A 20966-nucleotide genomic window follows, 5' to 3' on the forward strand; every position below is an offset into this window, starting at 1 on the left:
AACTGCTCTATCCACATGAATATTTTTCACAATTCAATTAACGAAACAACTTTCTACAAAAGAAAGTTGTGTGTGGTTTGTAGGCTAACTGAAGAAATCCACTTCTTCAGCAAATTATAAGTTATTTTTACTTTTAATTCTCAAACACTATTGTTGCATATTTTAGTCTTACATTTTTTAGGTGCTCTGAATGAAGGCTAGGGCTACAGCTGCAATGTTTGAATTTCATATTAAATTTATGTTTTTATTGATGTTATGCCTGATTATTAGACCATGTTTATAAATATGTCTACATAAAATTCAAAGTTGTAGAATATATATATATATATATATATATATATATATATATATATATATATATATATGAACAAGCATGAGTGAAAAATATAATTGGTCAATCTGCTTGAACAAATAAATACACATAAAATCAAAAATGTTACCTCGTATGGTCTGCTGTTATAAATCTATACCACACTAATTTATAATTATTAAACAACAATTTTTTTAGGTCCCCTTTTCTTCATCTTTTATTCGTCTGTTATGAAGATATTTAGTAATTGTTTTGTGGGTTGCCTTCCAATTAGATAGCTGTTTTGAAGGCAACCCAGTAGTTGTCCTTCCTATTTATGACATGTTTTTATTATACCTGAATAGTATTTTTTGACCTTTTTATTATTCTGCAGCAATGCCCCAAAAGCCTTTTGATATCATTTTTTTTTATCTATAACCTTCAAAATCTTTTCCTCAGTTCTGACTATCATCATCATTTTTCTCTTTACTTTGCCCATTTAGTTTGTTAGTTGATTTATTTTTATGAGTAGATTCTGATTCATTCAATCTGAAATCCGAAAATGTATCTGTAAAAAGTAAAAAATATAGATTTATAACACCAGATATATGTTTCAAATTAAAAATATATTTTTAATTTCGATTGAACAGTAGTATGTATTGTTGAAGATTATAAATTAAAATTATATTTTGCTCGACACGAATTTTAAAAAGGTTATGATTTTAGTAATATCTGAATAGTCAACACATTTTTTTTTTGTATTATAAATTTAGTTAGTAATTACATAAATGATTAATATTGCATGAACAAAATTTGAAAACAAACATCTAAATAAATATGCCAATTAAATGAAATCGATCTTTTGGTAATGTGTATGTATTTAGATATATGAAATTCGCTTCAATTTTACTATTGGTGTTTATATTAAACACGATTAATATTAAATAACTTAGCGCTTACAAAGGCCCTACAGAGCTAAACTTAAAATAACATTCACATAAAGCCATACAATCTATTATTTGATTATAATTAATTCTTTGTTGAATAGGATCAATGTGATGCATATCAATAATATTTATGTAATTGTAAGCGCATTTCCCACCACGTCAAGTACGAAATGACGAATTAAAATCTAACGCTTAAGGTGTTCACAGTTTTAATAAATATAATATTGTTGTTTTATTATTTTTAGTATTACCTATTCAACTTAGTAAAATTGTTGTAAATAATAAAATGAACTCGATAGCTATTATATATGCAAGTTAAATATTAGATAATATTGAAGTGTAGTATAAACTGTGAAACCATTTTGATATAATTAGAATATTGCGACAATATATGTATGGTAGTTGTGTCTTCCTGACATTTAATAGTTTGTATTAAAGTTATGTAAGATAATTAATTATATTGTAAATTTTCAGTTTAGAGTTTTTATAAATGTAACTAAATTACAAAATAAATAAGAGTTACCTGTAAGTAAAATTGACTTTATAGTGTGTTAACAATTTTGTATAAATTTTTATATATGGTGTTAATTTTGATTTTGATATGTGTAAAAAATCTTCAAAACAGTTACAAAGCAATCTTCATGGACACTATTGCTAAAATAAAGTAATTCCACTATTCAAAAATATTTGAATCCAATAGCTAATTGTATCGACATAATCCGTGGAGCATGGCAAAGAGCCGATGCATTTGCATTGAAAAGGCATATGACCCCATCATCCTGCCCATAGATTAGAAAAATCCTACCATTCTTTATATTCCATCTGTTCCCGTTAATCATAATTTCAATCTATCCACCAAAACTTAGTCATCAACTACAGAAGTGCTATTCATATAATAATATATGATCTAAATATTTTCAATTATTGAAAGCTACATACTACAGTTGAAATCATTACTGATAATAATTACATCCATATTGAATTTAAATCATGTACCTATTTTAATAACAAAAATTGTGTTCTAATATTCAATCATATAAATGTTTTTGGTTCAAAATTAAGTTATCAACAATTATAATCTGTAGTAATATGATATATTAAAAAATTAGCCTATGGAGTATTAAGAAATGGTTTTACATGCCACATTAATTGGCCTATTAGGTAATTATACCTTCTTGTACATCTTTTGATTTTGATAAAGCAAACTTGCATCAATCTGTTCACAAAAAATTATTCTGATCCATGATAAACGTTTTGGAGAAGCCTATGATAAAATAAAAAAAAATATTACAAAATACTATAAAACTACCACATGAGAACACCGAAATATGAAAATGAAATATAAGAATTCGAAATAAGGATTTAACCATGAGATTAAGGTTAAGCTTTAACAGTTGTGACAGTTGTTTGACAGCAGCAAGGGCTATAATCTTCATACGGGGTATTCTAATATTGTCTAGGATAATCTTTTTGGCTGTTGGTACGCATTCTGCACGAAGTGAAATGTCAAATTCATAGATTCGGTTCGATTCTCGGTTAGACCAAGAGCGCGCATTTCAAATCTAAAATGTATAGTACAAGAAAAATCTCACTAACATTTATCTCATTTAATCAGATTTATTTAGAAAAATTATTGATTTTATTGAATATCATGGTGTGATCGATTAAAATTAAATGTTTAGTCTAACTTATTTTCTCTCTTACAGAATTTTCATTATCTTCTGAATAATGTATCAAAGAGAATCTCGTGTACATAAACTAATATTTAAAGTATATTTTTTGCTATACGTATTAAAGAAAGTCTCTCCCAACTATTTCACAATTTTGATATCATATTTGTCTCAAAGATCTTTTCCAATTAAAGTCAATGAAGGACTCCCCTCTCGTAAACAGATTCATTCGGCTGTTCTGAGTTCCTTAATATACCTTCTATTTACCAGTAATATATCATTCAACCCTACTTTAACAACAATTAATAAAGTTCATTTGCTTCGCCCTTAAATAAGGTGACCATATTTTTTAAGTCAAATCCGGGACGGCAATTTTTAGTTAAGCTAATCCTAGATGTCGGGGGGGGGGGGCGGGGGGGTGTTAGTCGTTCATATAACAAATGCTATTCAAGGATACAATAAAAAACAGTTTTTTAAAATGAATCTTTTTTTCAATCAGAATTGCAGACTTTTAGTAAGAGCTTTATTCTTCGACTATATGCAATACTTCTTTATCTATGATATTATAATGTATCTTACATTTTTCGATCTATAAGTTCTAGTAAATTTTCTTCGTAATTAATTTGAAAAAAAATAGCATCTGTTAGTTTGTTTACTTAATTTCTGTTAATTAACTATTCATTTTCGAAAAAGCGGGACAATTCTAGACAAAAAATCAAAATCCGGGACAAATACGAGGTGTGTTCAAAAAGTACCCGGAATTACTAATAATTAAATTTCGCGGGTCTGGAGTGTCTGATTGTCAAAAAATTTTTTTTATTGTGTTGGTATACATGCCCCTAAAGTATGATGAAATTTTCAGCTATATTCACTGTTTACTTTGTCTGTGGTAGTCGCTAAGGTTCGACGTGTTTTTCTGAGCTCGGCGATTTTTACAATGGAAGAATTGAAAAGTCAAAGAATTTGTATTAAATTTTGCGTAAAAAATGAAATAAAGTGTTGCAAAGTGCAAAAATTCACCAGATATGGCTCCGTGTGACTTTTTCCTATTCCCAAAGTTGAAGAGACCCATGAAAGGACGGCGGTTTTCCTCGATTGAAGAAAATCGCTGAGAGTGCTCAAGGACATATCAAAAAGTGAATATCAAGGGTGCTTCGAAAATTGGAAAAAACGCTGGCATAAGTGTATTATATCTGGGGGGGACTACTTTGAAGGGGACCACATTAATGTAGACGAATAAATAAATATTTTTTTGAAAAAACGAAAATTCCGGGTACTTTTTGAACAGACCTCGTATTGCCTTAAGAAAAACCCGGGATACAAGGTGGAAATGCGGGACTGTCCCGGCCAAACCGGGACGTATGGTCACCTTACCTTAAACTGGCTTTGAAGTACGATTTGAGAAAAAAAAATCCGACAATAAATTCGGTGAATACTTAATTCGGTTTAGTCGAGTCATCTTTAATAGTCTTTTTAATTTTCTTTGTTTAAAGTTTTTTGGTACCGATAGTATCAATGAACTTATTAAAGCTTTTATATATTGTAATTCGTTTTTTAAAGGTTTTTTGAGACTACTTATTTTATGAGAAAATAATGATTTTTTTATTTATAGATATGTATTGCATGACAATTTAAATAATAATTTTTGCTTATACAGTAATATATATATATATATATATATATATATATATATATATATATACAGCTAAGATTATCCTCAAAGTTACATTATAATTCTACATTAGTTTGTAAATATTTTATAAATAAGTTGGCAACGAGATTAAGCTGATTTATTATTAATTTTTTTCATATTTGCCTTTATTAAGGCCACTGATCATCTTATGTTTTATTTTAAAAACTATAACTCAAGAGTACATCTGCACTTACAACTTTGCTAGAACTACACAATTATTCCTGACTATAGTACAATATTAACTAATAATTATTGTGGTTACATTTCACATAATTCTCTATTATAAATTATTGTTTTTCATATATTTCAATATTATGACCTCGAACCCATTTCATAAAATATATCTACATTAGATATTGCATATTTTTCTATACTTTATTTTAATTAAAAACCTTCAATTATTTTCTGTGATTATCCTAAGAAAAATTAAACTTATAAATGAAGTTGAGATCGTTGGCTCGAATTATTAATTTAAAAATCCTAAATGTTCGTTAATTAAAAATTATCATTAATTATTTTGTTTCTTTCGAGAAAAGGATTTTTGAACAAATTATCAAAATTATTAAAAGTTTCCAAATACAAAAAAATTGGATATATATATATATGTATATATATATATATATATATATATATATATATATATGTATATATATGTATATATTTATATATACGAATAAAGTATATATATATATATATATATATATATATATATTTTACAGTGGAATCTGGATATAACGACTTTTCTTAGATCCTATAGAAACATTCATTCAATACGACTTCCACTTACAATAATGTAGAAAAATTAATCAGAGGAAGTATGTTTTAAATGTAATTTTTTTTACTAATCATGCGAATAGGTTTAATTGTTTTTAAACCTCCTACACTTAAAGATAAACAGTTCAACCACTGAAACTTTCCCTAAAAACAACATCAATTGCTGCTTGGAATATATTTTTGAAATTATATTTAACTTTATTTTTGCTGATAATTCAGATTAGCATTTACCAAAGACCAGGAGAGGTGGAGTAAAGCTACAAACGATCAGATATTGTAAATCCAAGTAATCAAGACTAAACGGTAATGGCAAATTTAAGCGGGATTCGAGAAAAGGTATTGGAAAATTCTGATTATCATAGGGATAATTTCATAATCTCAAACACATCTTTCGAGATGCGAAAACAAATGTTACAATTTTCAAATTTATTTTCAGGAGCTAGCATCGACTCTGCGAAAATAAAAAACTAACAAACAGATAAGAGCAAACTGTTCAATAACAGAGTTGAACTGAGAAGAGTGATAGCAACTAAATTATTCGAAATAAAAAATAATTATGACGTTGCATAAAAAATCGTGATGAAGAAAGTGCAAACCAATGTAGACACAATGTACTGTGAGGCGACAAGATAGATGGCTTATACAGAAGAAATAAAACAGAAAATCTACGAAATGTAACATAACAAAAATTGAGTAATAAAAAATATCCCCGTGAGACATATATTGAGAATTGTACGTTAGAATAAAATCGCTGATTCGAAGAAATCGAACTGAAATCGTACTGAAAAGTGAAATCGCGAGACCAATAAAGGGCACGAGAAAGAAAAAAGTAGCCAGTAATGATAAAATATCAGCTGAACAACTAATTAATGAAAATGTCTAAATCTAAATGAAACAATTTTATATTCTGAACATGACTTATAAAGGATGTTTTTAAACTTTTCGTTTCGTTTTCTTTTAAACATTTGAAAATTTGATTTTAATTGATATCTTGTGCATAGGTAGTTATGGTTAATTGGATGTACATCAAATATTTAAATCAAAAATAGTTAGGAATATAAATAACTATATATTTTTTGTTGAATTATTAAAAAATAAGTGTAAGTACCATTTTATAATTTCTGTAATTATTTAGGTCTATATAAATGTTATACTTCAATTCTGTTTACCAATTTATTATATTTTTATTATTATAAATAACAAAAACCATATTAAGTACAAAGAACCAACCATATTCGTTCGATTAGGCGATTATATATTTCCGGTGTCTTAATGGTCGTTATATCCTATATATATACAAGTAATTTTAACAATTAAAATCCAAACAATTACTGTAACTTCGATAATTATTCGAATATAAGCATCCCAATGCACACCGTGTAATCTGAGCGGCGGTGACAATCTGAAATCCACAGCGCTGCGACATCTATGTGGAATTTATGTGGTTTTCAGATTGTTACCGCCGTTTAATGGAATAATAGTTTAGAATTTAATTGTTTTCGAACAAAAAATGACTCAAAGTAAAATGCTATAAAATGCCATTATGTGTTTTATATCAAATATAATTACGCATTAGTAAAGTACACATTTGCCTAATTAAATATAAGTTTAGAAAAAAAAATTAATACGTGTATTTCGGTTATTGACATTGCTGTTTAGGAAACACCACAAACAACTCTCAACTCCGGTTCGGAGTTTATTAAATTTAGTGATAAGAAAAACTTGAATAAAACAAACTTTTAGTGACAAGGATCACTAAAACATTATAAAATTTATTATTATATATAAGAATACTTTTTGATTTTTATTGCACGTATTTAATTATAATAAGTAAATATATATATAAATATATATATATATATATATAAGTAATAAATTAATTACAGTAATTATGAAAAACATTATATTTGTTAACAAACGTGGCAAATTTTAAATCGCTAGTTTCGTAATGATAACATTACATAAATTTCTTCAGGAAAATAACAAATACATTAACAATTTCTCTTTTTACATCATACTTTGAAGATCAAATAACAAGTTATAGTTATATACATATATAACAAGTCATAATAATATATCTACATGCAACATACATACCCATATGCACATATACATGTATATATATACGTATATAATATATATATATATATATATATATATATATATATATATGTATACATAGGCGTAGCCAGGATTTTGTCAGGGACCCGAAATAAATCTTAATTAATCTCAATCATGTTTTTGAAAGATAATTAAAGAAATATCAATAACCCATATATTTAACATGTTGAATTGTTTTGCAGCATTTCTTTCCATTTTTGTTAGTCAGGCAACGACCGTACTGCAAATATATCAGAACAATATTTTGAAAATGTTTGGCATTGTAATATAGAAATGTTTATGTAAAATATATTACATGAATTATTTCCCTATTTTTGAATTGAACGTAATTTTAAATTTATCTCTCATTGGCACATTGTTATGAACCAAACTAGCGATTCGACTTATTGTGAATTTACTATTTACTATTATAATAGTGAAAACTTTTTCTTTAATTTATTACTTTATTTACTTTTATATTCTATCAGTTTAACACTAGGTCTTTGGCAAAGTTTTTGTATATTGCTACAAGTAATTGAAATATTAAAATGAAATGTTTGTAAAAAAATGATGGTATTTTAAAACATTTCACAATTATACATGTAAGTAAATGTGAAGGTTTATTTATTTTTTACCTATCGATAGTTGAACTCTATATACTTCTATTAACTTCGGCCGAAATCACCTTATAATGGATTTTTTAAATATTTCTCAAATGGCAATAAATTGAAAAAAAATGATAAAAAAAATGATGCAAAAAATGATAATATTCAATTGATTATGCAGAATTCAAATGGCAAGTGACTATTTCGGGATGAATTAAGATGTGAAATTCATGAACAAGAACCGTAGCAACATCCATGGCTACGCACATGTATATGGGTCATTCTTTTACAAACCGGACACTTTTTAACCTTGACATTTTAGAATTGTCTGAAAATTTGTTTACAGATACTATTCATAAAATCATTTGACACGTATTTCAGGATTTTGCCGAAAAAAATTTTTTGACGTAAATATTTACGATTGAAATATGGATTTTTTGCTCAATTTCTATGAACATCATCTGCGGTAAATTAATTATCTCCGGATGTGCTGATCCGATCAGTATTATTTTTTTTTTATTACACTCATATTGAAGTGAACTTTGTAATGATTGAAAAATTTTTTTTGTTTTTGCAATTTTCTTAACAATAACAACCCCTAAATATTTACAAAGGTTTTACTCGGCCTTTACCCGAATTGAATCGATCCAAAAAAAAAACATATATTTTCTTTTTTTCTCTGCAACAAAATTCTTTTTACAATTTGTTGGAGGTTTTGTTACATCGAAAGATATTAAATATTTTCAAGCGCGAGCCGCGCTTTTCACGTCGTGGACCTCAAAGACTTGTACTCATTTGTCACTTTCGAATGACAATCTTATTGTTTTTCGGTTGAAAAATATTTTATAATTTCGCTTCTGGCGAAAAATGAACATATAGTCGAAAAAAAACATTAGGGGAGAGCGGAGCTTAAAAGTTCGTGGGTAAAAAGATCCACTGCCAATATCTCAAAAACAAGTAAAGTTAGAAATTTTTTAACAACAATATTTGAATGTAGAGGAATATTTAAGTTGACTTCAACCCTTTCTAATATAATCTGTATTAAAGCTTACATGTGGGTGGGGTAAACAGAGTCAACCACACCTTCATACTGGCCTAGGTGTAAATAATAAGGAAATAGTAAATAAAAAATTAAATTGAGTTAGAAAGAAGCTATTTTACAATAGATATATTGATATATATATAAATTAATAGTTAATTAACTCTGCTGATAAATATTTCTGACAAAGCATCAGATCAAAGGTATATCTGGTATTTTCTTTATAAAAATATACGAATGAAATTTTTATGTTACATTGGCTATGAAATTTAGCTATTATTACGTAAAATTCTATTAAAATTAAAAATAAGTCGATCCCTCTTTATCCAGGCTACGGAGTGAAGACGGAAAATGACGAATTTAAAAAAAGTGGCTGAAAAACATTTTTTTATTATTAGAAAAATCTAACTGAACAATCCGTCTACATTCAAATATTGTTGTTAAAAAAATTCTAACTTTTCTTGTTTTTGAGATATTGGCAGTGGATCTTTTTACCCACGAACTTTTAAGCTCCGCTCTCCCCTAATGTTTTTTTTCGACTATATGTTCATTTTTCACCAGAAGCGAAATTATAAAATATTTTTCAACCGAAAAACAATAAGATTGTCATTCGAAAGTGACAAATGAGTACAAGTCTTTGAGGTCCACGACGTGAAAAGCGCGGCTCGCGCTTGAAAATATTTAATATCTTTCGATGTAACAAAACCTCCAACAAATTGTAAAAAGAATTTTGTTGCAGAGAAAAAAAGAAAATATATGTTTTTTTTTTGGATCGATTCAATTCGGGTAAAGGCCGAGTAAAACCTTTGTAAATATTTAGGGGTTGTTATTGTTAAGAAAATTGCAAAAACAAAAAAAATTTTTCAATCATTACAAAGTTCACTTCAATATGAGTGTAATAAAAAAAAATAATACTGATCGGATCAGCACATCCGGAGATAATTAATTTACCGCAGATGATGTTCATAGAAATTGAGCAAAAAATCCATATTTCAATCGTAAATATTTACGTCAAAAAATTTTTTTCGGCAAAATCCTGAAATACGTGTCAAATGATTTTATGAATAGTATCTGTAAACAAATTTTCAGACAATTCTAAAATGTCAAGGTTAAAAAGTGTCCGGTTTGTAAAAGAATGACCCATATATATATATATATATATATATATATATATATATGTATAGGTATATATATATATGTATATATATATATATATATAATATTATATATATATATATATATATATGTGTGTGTGTGTGTGTATTTTATGTTTCTAATGATGTGCTGAATCAAATTTTTCTGATTCGACTGATTCGAATAAAATAATCCCAATTAGAATCATAATCAAAAACAAGCCAAAAATACAATTGCATTAATTGAAACATACAATTTAAATGATTTGGTGGAATAATTAAAAATTTATGTGCATATTTTTTCGATGGCGACTTTTAATCTGGATTACATTTACTCTTTAACTTCCTGTAAGGTAAGTATAGCAATATAAAAAAAAATCATATTTTTCAAGAAAGTCAAATTTCATCAAAAATTTCAAAATTTTCAATGATCTAATTTTTTCAAAGTTATCAAACAAATTGAAAAGTTTTTTAAAAATTTTAATTTTCGGTACATCAATTTGCCGTACCTTACGCCGCGCTGCCACGCACCAATAGTTTACTACTTATCGAGCAAATATAACTATATGTAATTAATAGTCAGCGCTGGATTCGCTGGCCTTTTGGTTAGCAGAAACAGTGAGTCACAATTATTGTAACCATCTTTAGAAGCACATCAATATTTTTGTGATAAACAAAGGTTGCGACAGAACGATAATTACATTCACTGAAGTTCAGGTGCAACTTATATGCTCACCAGCAGACCTTACCAAATTATGTATTATCTCTGGTTTTGAATGACAAATTTCATTTTGATTAACCACTAAAATGCATATTGCGTAAATGTATATTGACTCAATAAATTAAACTAAATTAAGTTGCATTCTGACAAACCAAATCAGTATTTAATTAAACTAAGCAGAGAATTAAATTTTTCGATGGTAGATAAATGTTTCTAATTTAGTTCACTGCACAACATAACCAAACATAATTACTAAAGTCGACATCTGCGTTTGGTTGAAATAATATTGAAGAACGTGGGCGTTTAAAAGCGTATTTATATTATCGGCCTCCAAACAAACCTAAACAAGACTCTAAATTCCGATAATACGTCCACCAAATAATAGTAACGAATTAACGAATGAGTGCTCCGGATTCCAAGCTAAATCTAAAAAGTTGCGGCGGATTTGATATTCTGATTTGAATCAGAAATCCAATAACTTGAATAATTCGAATCATTTTGATTCTCGTATAATTTGGAGCAGAAAGCGAACGGCTTGATATGATTTGATTCAAATCAGGTTATTGCGAGTTTGATTCGAATGATTCGAAAAATTCGCTTCGAATTGGCACACTTCGAATATATATATATATATATATATATATTTATATATAATATATATATATATATATATATCATATATAATTGTCCATCAAATTATCAAAGTTTATTGTCCGAACGATTTCAAACGAAGTTAGATCATTATAAGATTGATACAAGTCTGAAATAGTACTGCAATATTTTTTCGCTAAAAGATCTCTATTACTAGTTATTATTTATATAAGAGATTTAGGAAAGTTTGATTTTACAAAAAGTATGGAATATATGTATATATATATATATATATATATATATGAAAATTACGTGGAAATATGAGAGTAACACTCACAAATTTAATAGATTCAGAATTGGACACGTATTGGATCGCGCGCTAACAAATCAACGAATTGGTACCAAGATTAGCTTCAATGTTTGCAACTGCAGTACGAAGACATTTGAAATAATTTAAAAGACCTTTACACGCGGATAAAAGAGTGGTTCAAAAGTTTAAAAAATGATTAATCACGCCGAAGATTTGGAAAAAAAGTTTGAATTCTGATCTTGGGCAGCAATTTTTAGTGAAATATAATTATAAAACTTTGTTAGCCTACGCACCGTAACTATAAAATCCTTCAATCTTTGGATGTTTATAATAACAAATTATAGTCCAATAAATAAAGGAAATATGCATTCTGGAATTGTTTGAAGACGCGGAAACACCGCTGGGGACGTGTAGTTCAATCAAGTGGGGACCCAGACTATATCCAACGTGGAAGATCTCTTGCAGGATATTTGTTGAACACACACACACTGATATATAATAAATAATGGGTAGTACTGCCCTAGAACAGGCCTGTGAGTAGAGTTAAACTCCAACTCGATTCAGGGAAAAAGTAGTGTGAGAGTTTTTCTCATTTCCATTTCACACCGCGGTGCCCAAGATGGGCTAATTTTCAATTGGAAACATATTTTGATCTATATTTTCAAGTGAAAATTGACATCGCGCTGCCCGATGCCAGAGCGGGGAATCGAACAAGCGACCCCATCCACATATAATTATATATAATAATTATATATATATATATATATATATATATATATATATATATATATCAAGAAGAATAACATTTTGAATTTCTTCAAACTGAAGATAAAATAAACATATATATATATATATATATATATATATATATTTCATTGATTTTCTTACTTTCCGTAAAAATTAAAAAATAGAAACGTTATCAATCTAAAATCATGCTTACAGTATCTGATTGACTTCTGAAGATTTTTGATTTCAAATTAAGAAAGACAATATGTCGTGTGTTTGGTGTGATGTATTCATTCATTTTCTGTCTTTATTATTTCCCAACAACGACTGTTTCATTTCCTTTTTAGTCTTTTTTTTTTCTTCTTTGGCAAGAAGTTTGGCTTGTCTTTCTAGCTCTTTAACTTGCTTTTTCTCCTCCTTTCTTACCTCTTTCTCAGTTTTCTGTTTGCATTTTTCATCTTTTACTTTCTCTACTAGTTCATTTTTTCTATTATCTAATTTTTCTGCTAACTTTTGATTATGGAGCTCGTGTCCAAGCAGCGGGGTAGCTTCTAATTGTGTTACGAGTTTTTGTGCACATCTGTAGAAATGAAAAATCAACATACATAATGCAATTTGAAATACTATGTTGTATTATCTTGTCGGTATAATTATATTTATTTCTCTGATAAAGTTTACATAACAATATTCTGATTGAAAAAGTAATTTATTCCATAAGGCAGCAATCGAAATAGGAAGATTGTATCGAAAATCCTCGGTTTTATACCAAGTAGAAATACCCCCTCTTTTACTCATAAATAGATATTCCCAACAGATCCGTAATGAATTTAATTTTGTATTTTAGCATTATGCACTATTTAGTCATATAAATGTTAAACGAAGAATTTATTTTATGATAAATATTGTCAGTCTGTCATCACTAGTAAATATTTTCAACTGGTCTAACATAAAATAGTCTATTGATGTACGACATTGAACTTTGATGCAAATTAAATAAACACAAAAAACAGTCTTGACCATTTTGGAAATAGAATTGAAAATTTAGAAAGTATAGAAATAATGTTACGATCATACTTTGTCTAGAGCTATGATAGATTCAAATTACCGAATGCGAGTAGATGAAGAGGAAGCGCTGTTAACGGAAGGCTGAGTGTAAGTACGCGCAGGACTTCGTGGTAATTCTTTGATTGGTGGCAGACGTCCTGGAGGTTCTGGCACTCTTAACTGTGAAGTGAAAAATTTAATATAATTAAGTGTATCTATCCTTAAAATATATAATACAATCAAACTATAGCTCTAGCTCCACTAAAAATATAATATTGTCTTGCTAGAAATATTTAAAGCTCATTCAATATAAACCAATTCCAAAACCTGCCTGGAATAAAGAACATGGCAAGGGAGTTACAATTGTACTAATTTTACTATACTTTGGACAGGAGCCTAGTAGCTCAATTATCTAATTGAATCTCAAAGACTGAATTATATGCACAAATGATATACTGTTATTTATAGAAGAACGATTAATATTTACAATAAGTGCTTACAATTACATGCTTTGAATACATCGGATTCATTAGAAAATGTATAACAATCAATCGCTTCCAGATTTTTTTTCTATTAAATTTCTATTTTGATTTCTAAGACATAATAATTTTTTGGCTATTTGGAAAAAAAAGGGAAAAACGCACTATTTCTTGATAACCTTTTAATACCTTCCCAAGTAGGACTTATTTTTGTCATATAATTCTGAACAAATTTTCTTATGCGACATATAATATAATTTGAAACTGTTTCCTCATTTGAGTGGTTTTCGTTGAAAACATATATGCTATGTATTCGATTGTTTCAAAGCATTTAGTGCTTACAAACAATGAACATTTAATAGTTATACTTTGTGCTGTATCTATTAGTGTAACATCACAATGAGCAAAAAAAGATTAAATATAATTCATTTTTAAAAAATCTTAAAAAGATATTATACTTAAAGATTGAGATATATGTAACAATAGTAGTACAAAATACCTTTATGGGGTGCGTTTGAAGCCTTCTAGGATAGGAACGGTTTTGTGGCATTTTTGGAACTGCGCCCAAACAAGTGCTCGAACAACTCGTGTGATGATTCGAAGCACCACCACTCGATGAAGTGGAAGATACACCTAATGATATTTATTCATATAACGGCTACAATGATTGATTTTTTTCATAACTAAGCATAAGCAGTATAATACACACGCACACACATATATATATATATATATATATATATATATATATATATATATATATGATTGTTTCTTTTCCAAACAGTAAATCCAATAATAAAAAACAATTTGTTTTTTTGAAGATGTTTAATAACGACGTTTCGGAACTAGATACGTTCCATCATCAGGTTTATTCTGTAATAATTTATATATCCATATCACTAATATTTTTCGTTAAAAACACTCGATTTTTCGAGAATATTTGTAAATGTTTTTGACTTCCACAGACTTTGTAACTTCATTACAGTGTGTTACAAAGTCTTGAAAAGAAACAATCAATATATTGAAAAAATCCAGGACTTATCTATTGAATACATACATATATATATACATATATATATATATATATATATATATATACATATATACAATACCTGATCCGCATGAGGAGCCGGAACTCATGGAATATAGGCTGACAGAAGGAGGAACTCCGGGTGGGCCCAAAGATTGGGTACCAACACTATATGAACTGGAAGACCCTGATACCTAGATTTCAAACAAGTTTTACTTAAATCCATATCATCTTGAATTTTCAAATTATTGTTAACCTAAACAGAAATACTGTTTCATGACTTCTATTCAAATCATTCATTAGTACCAGACAATTAAATAAATCAACCAGTTATAGAAGTGTACTCTAAATATTGCAAAGAGACATCCAGTGAAAATTGATTTGTGACTAGCGATATGAAACATACTGAAGTTAGCACTAGTTTACAAGTAAAACTTACTCGCCAACTCTTACTGGAGACGGAATAACTGCTGGCTGAGCCTTGAAGGCCCCAAGATTCGTTCCCGGTTTGAAGACGCAAAACTCGCGCTCTGCAAACATATGATATTTATATATGAAATGGAATAAATAAATATATGAATGTCAGATGCTTCGAGTGCTTAATTATGGAGGGAAAATCGCACATACACATATTCAGTAATATTATTATGCAGCTGCATATAATATGTCAAATATATGCCAGGCGACTTACGCGAGTGAAGAATGAATTAAAAGTCGAGGCACAGGGCCCTAAAGCATGGCAGTAGAAGTTTGGAAATGTAATTTAATAATAATAATAATAATAAACAATGAAAAGAAAGAAATCGTTGATATGTGGTGCTCTTACGCCATGGAACTGCATTCGGACAGATCTACTAAAATAATAATAGTATAAGGAACATCCAAGGAACGATCGAGACCAAAGATTAAATGTTGAGCAGGGTTGTATTTAGTAAAATAACCATTCATTAATGCTTGGTATAACAGCTTCTAATCAACTTAATTGCTGTCTACCAGATAAAGATCAGGTATTAAAATCTTTTGGAGTTGACTAATGGAATTGAAACATGATTGGGAAACGCTGTATTGCAGTTCTACGGCACAAAACCTCTGGGAGCATCAAAAAGTAGTGTTTTAGGATTATCGCTATTTCTAATTAACATGCTAAATATGCTTTTAAGATTCAACTCAAATGGGTACTTCAATAAAATATGTACTTCATGTGGTAGCGATTATTAGAAATAAAACAACCATGTTAGGGCAAAATTCAAGCAATTGGACCATTTAATTCTTTAATTGTGAAAAAATAAATATTACTAACTATAAATTCAAAAATAAAAAATGTTAATTGTCAATATAGGACTTTCTAATACCTTAACAAATATAATTGTAAATAAAAAATCTATTCAGCTTAGAGAAAAAATGTGATGTATGCCAGCATTACAAATAGTCGTGTATTGCATGCATAATGGTACAATTTAAAACGTTTCTATCAGAAATGAGGTACTCAAAGGAAAGAAAGTAGTTTGCAGAAAGTAAAAAGTAGAAAGCAGTAGTTTACTGAGTAGTTTACAAAAAGAGCTGATTGATCACCCTTACAGCTTAGCATGAAAGTTGTTGTAATAAATTCATATTAAAATAGTTTTAATAGTTCATAACAGAAGAACTTATTCTAATTCAACTAATAACTGCTAAAACTTTCTATTTTATTTTTGTTCTATCGTCACTGTAAAAAGTGTCATCACTGAATGTAGTTCTTATCATTATGCATAGTTCTTATATTTATTTTTTCTACTTTAAAAAAATTGATCAAATATCTTTGTAGATAGAAGATAAAAAAATTGAATAATAAAAAATGAAGCCATAGGTTGAACCATAGGCTGATTTTTATGTAATCATATGTTAACTAATTTCTACCTGCAAATAACACATCGTAGAGGTAGTACGCGCTGCGCTACGGCACTCTGGATAGTCTTGACGAAGCAACGCCGACAAACAACCTGATGAGCGCAAGGTAAAGTCTGCATTGTTGCTCGAGCGTTCACGCATATCACGCACTATGAACAATCAAAAAGCACAAGACGTAAATAGGCTTGCAACGAATAGTATATTCGGCAAAATACCGAATATCGAAAGTTCGGCATACTCCAGACACCGAATATCGAATATTTGGCAGTGTTTTAGCAGCAGGCCAAATAGTATGTCGCTATTCGGCATTCGGCCGAATATCAAAAATTTGCCGAATATGCTGAATACCGAATTGTAACCGAATATTCGGTGCAATCCTAGATATAAAACAATTCTTTAAATCAATTTTAAATCATTTGTTGAATTTCAAATACAAATTTTGTTCACTATATGACTAGTGTAAAAACCTCTAAGCTCTAGCTCTTCCATTAGAGTGCTACATTTACATTTTGTTTGAAATAATCGAAAACACTTGCAAATAATTCAAATAATTCATGTATGTACTTGCAAAATGATAAATAGGAATAGTTTAATTATATACAATTGTTACGACATCTTGTTATTGCGAATGTTGTATGATATTGATATATTATTATGACTACCAAATTATAGTACGCAAATAATTTACAATAGTAATAAAACATACTGAAGCAGGTGTAAATGACATTTTGTATTAAGGCAAGTTTTATCTCACTTTCTGATTTATGTAAATAATCGACTTATTCAATAAGAATTTGGCACGTCCTATTATTTTAAACATTGATGATTTTTCATAATTAAATCTAAAAATAATTAAAATAATTTGAATTGATATGTAATGTTCGTTAAGACCATGTACTTTATCGTCATACAAACCTTGTTTTAAAATCACCCAAAAATTTTGATTCAACAATTAATTACGAAGAAATGGTTATGCCGACCTTTACCAAAATCATTATTTTCGACATATATATTTTGAACGGTTCTTAAACATTTTAGGATTTTCAGGACGAACAATTTTACACTTCTTGCTACTTCTAAAGAAACTTAATCATCGTAAACCTGTATTGAGGTTTTCATCAAGTGACTTTTGAATTTTTTAAATCCGTGCAGTCAGTTTTGAGAAAACATCGAAAAAATCAAATTTTAGCGTACACAAAACACGTCCTCTTTCTAATTTGGGTTTCAAACGATTCAGATTGACTTGAAACTTCTGGTAAAAGCAAAAAATCAACTTCCGGAAGATAAAAAGTTTCTAGTGTGTTAAAACATGTTATTGTTGGCGATAGAAAGATTGATCACATTAGACACGATTGTTAATATATAGATTAATATGGTTCTAAAATAAAAATATACTAAAAAATATAAAATTGTTGCAGATATATAAGAGAGTAAGATTTAGTTAAATAATTGATGATATTTAGAAAAACATTATTATTAGAACTTAGATAATTATATTCATTAGATATTATTATTCACTAGAGTAGGTATATTATATTCTCGTTCAAGTCGGTTTCAGTGTCGTTTGGGGTTATATTTATTAATTAATTCATTAATTTACTTTGATTAACATCATTATATTACAGAAATGCTCAGAAAACGCTAAATACAAGTGTTTCTTATCGCGATGATATTCGATTAAAATTATACGCCTCACGGAAAGTATTTAAGCATTAGTTTTGGGAATATTTTTCTCCAAACAGCGTGTACTTTGCAATAGAAAACCATCCTTACAATGTGATTGGTCTAATCGCATTAATTATATTAGCATTAGATTTTATAAATGTATGGGGTTGTAAAATACTATTAACAACAAACAAACTATGCGTTTATACTATATCTATAGGTTTCATATATTATTTTTATTACCTCATCTTCCTGCGTCGTTGCAAGCTCTGGCTCGTTTTGTTCCAATTTACTTAGAAGTTTGTCCTGAAACATATATCATATCTCAAATAATCTATAACAACAAACAGCCAATTTTGTTGTAAACATTACAATTATATTTAGCTTTTAAGATATAAATATCAAACTAAAGGTTTGTGACAAAATGATGGAGCTTATTGTATCATAAATAAAATGAAAACTCTTTGATTTTGAGAAGATTGCATATTTTTGCATATATAGAATATATTTTATATCAAACTGATGAATGCCCTTATCAAGAGAATATCAAGAACGAATTATTTAATATATAATGAATTATGGGTACTGTTGCCCTAGGGCAGGTCATGGGCAGGCCCGTGAGCTGAGTTAAACTCCAACTTGATTCAAGACAAAAATGAGTGAGAGATTTCCTATTGCCATTTCACACCACAGTGCTTATTCACACTTATTTTTAACTGGAAATATATTTTTGATCTATATATCCAAGTGAAAATAGATATCAATACTGCATGACATCACCTTATCCACAGAAGACAGTGCGCGTAACCGTTACGCCATGAAACACCTATTTAATATATATTTATATTTACCTTTATATTATAATATATATATATATATATATATATATATATATATATATTACCAACGTTTTTCCAAGCATTTTGCTCTATATCCAAATTAATTATAAATTTATTAAGGTCAAATATAAAAGTTTGCAACTTTGATTGTTGTAAATACACATATATATATATATATATATATATATATATATATATATTGATCTCATAGCGTTTTGACGTTGTTTACATTTTGGAAAAAAAAACTTATAAATAAGATAGCTTAATAATTTGATTCAAACAGCTTCGTAAATTATTTAATATATATATATATATATATATATATATATATATGCTTATAAGCTTATTAGCTTATAAGCTTTTAAAGCCAGCTCTTTCAATACGATCGACGGTTTAGGTATTCAGCTTATGAAAACATTCACTCAATATCCCAAACTTAGACAACAAAAAAATCCATGCCACCTCAGTAAAACTTTTTAAAGAATTAGCTTTTTATTTTTTTTTATTGTAATTGTTTGAACAGCAATCAGAATGCTTATATGTTCTATAAGCTGTTGGTCAAGACTTATGACTACTTATGTATTTCATGAGAGGCAATCCATCGATTTACCATTCTCTTATTTTTGATATTAGCTCTTAAGTCTAATAGTTAACATGTGATTGGATATTGTAGCTATGTCCACGAAGGACGATTTCCACTTGGAATTATATTGTGATCTATAACTCCAAGTGGAAATTTGACATCAAAAATTAGCTTTTTATGACATTACAGAATTTTCTCAATTTGATTTCAATAACTATTTTCTTGCATAATGCTTATCTTTTATTTATGTAGTCTGACCATTTGATCCTGTGCAACCATGTTTTTTTTCTCATGTTTAGTGATTTCATTTATATAATTTTACTAGTTTCTCATTGCTATTTTATCAATTTAATTTTAACGGTTTTAAATCAGTATAACTTTCAACTTGTGCAAGAATTTTCTGCTTAACTGGTGGTTTAATAGACTTTAATATGATGAACTTGATTATGAACATTGTATTTAATGTTCAAATGATTTTTTCCGCTCTTTTTTCAGAAGCGAAAATCGTGCAGCTACTATAAATATTAAAAAAATAATTTACTATTAATTGATTAATTTATGTATTATTTATTAATAAGCTTGACAAGAGCCTGAAATAATATTTATTATTATTGATTACGGCTTGTATATGAATAAATAAATAAAATCAATAAATATATATTGGGATATTTCACTCTTAAGATGCATCTAATAATCTCATCATCATCTAATCTCAACAATAAACCACGAAAAATACGCGCGCTATTTTACATCTTGATAACTAGGTAAACAGAATCGCATTTTATTAACTTCCCGTAGGGTAAGTTATAGTAATCGCAAAAAAATTGAAAATGAAAATTTT

The 20966-nt window shown here is 28.2% G+C and overlaps 1 protein-coding gene across 1 annotated transcript; it reads right to left on the bottom strand.

The window, feature by feature from the left end:
- Positions 1 to 456: 456 nt before the first annotated feature.
- LOC113375190 lies at positions 457 to 20404 on the bottom strand. Its single transcript, XM_026615137.1, has 9 exons — positions 20384 to 20404; positions 18947 to 19009; positions 17048 to 17187; positions 15591 to 15681; positions 15234 to 15345; positions 14621 to 14754; positions 13704 to 13822; positions 12813 to 13178; positions 457 to 857 (listed from the first exon to the last, which is right to left on the bottom strand). Exons 1-8 carry the CDS (start codon positions 20402 to 20404, stop codon positions 12893 to 12895), a joined length of 966 nt encoding a protein of 321 aa, XP_026470922.1. The 3' UTR covers positions 457 to 857; positions 12813 to 12892.
- Positions 20405 to 20966: the final 562 nt, after the last annotated feature.

This window comes from Ctenocephalides felis, unplaced genomic scaffold (assembly GCF_003426905.1).
Source record: "Ctenocephalides felis isolate EL2017-DRISC unplaced genomic scaffold, ASM342690v1 CF-g0.4_SCAFFOLD_01886, whole genome shotgun sequence".
Taxonomy (NCBI): domain Eukaryota; kingdom Metazoa; phylum Arthropoda; class Insecta; order Siphonaptera; family Pulicidae; genus Ctenocephalides; species Ctenocephalides felis.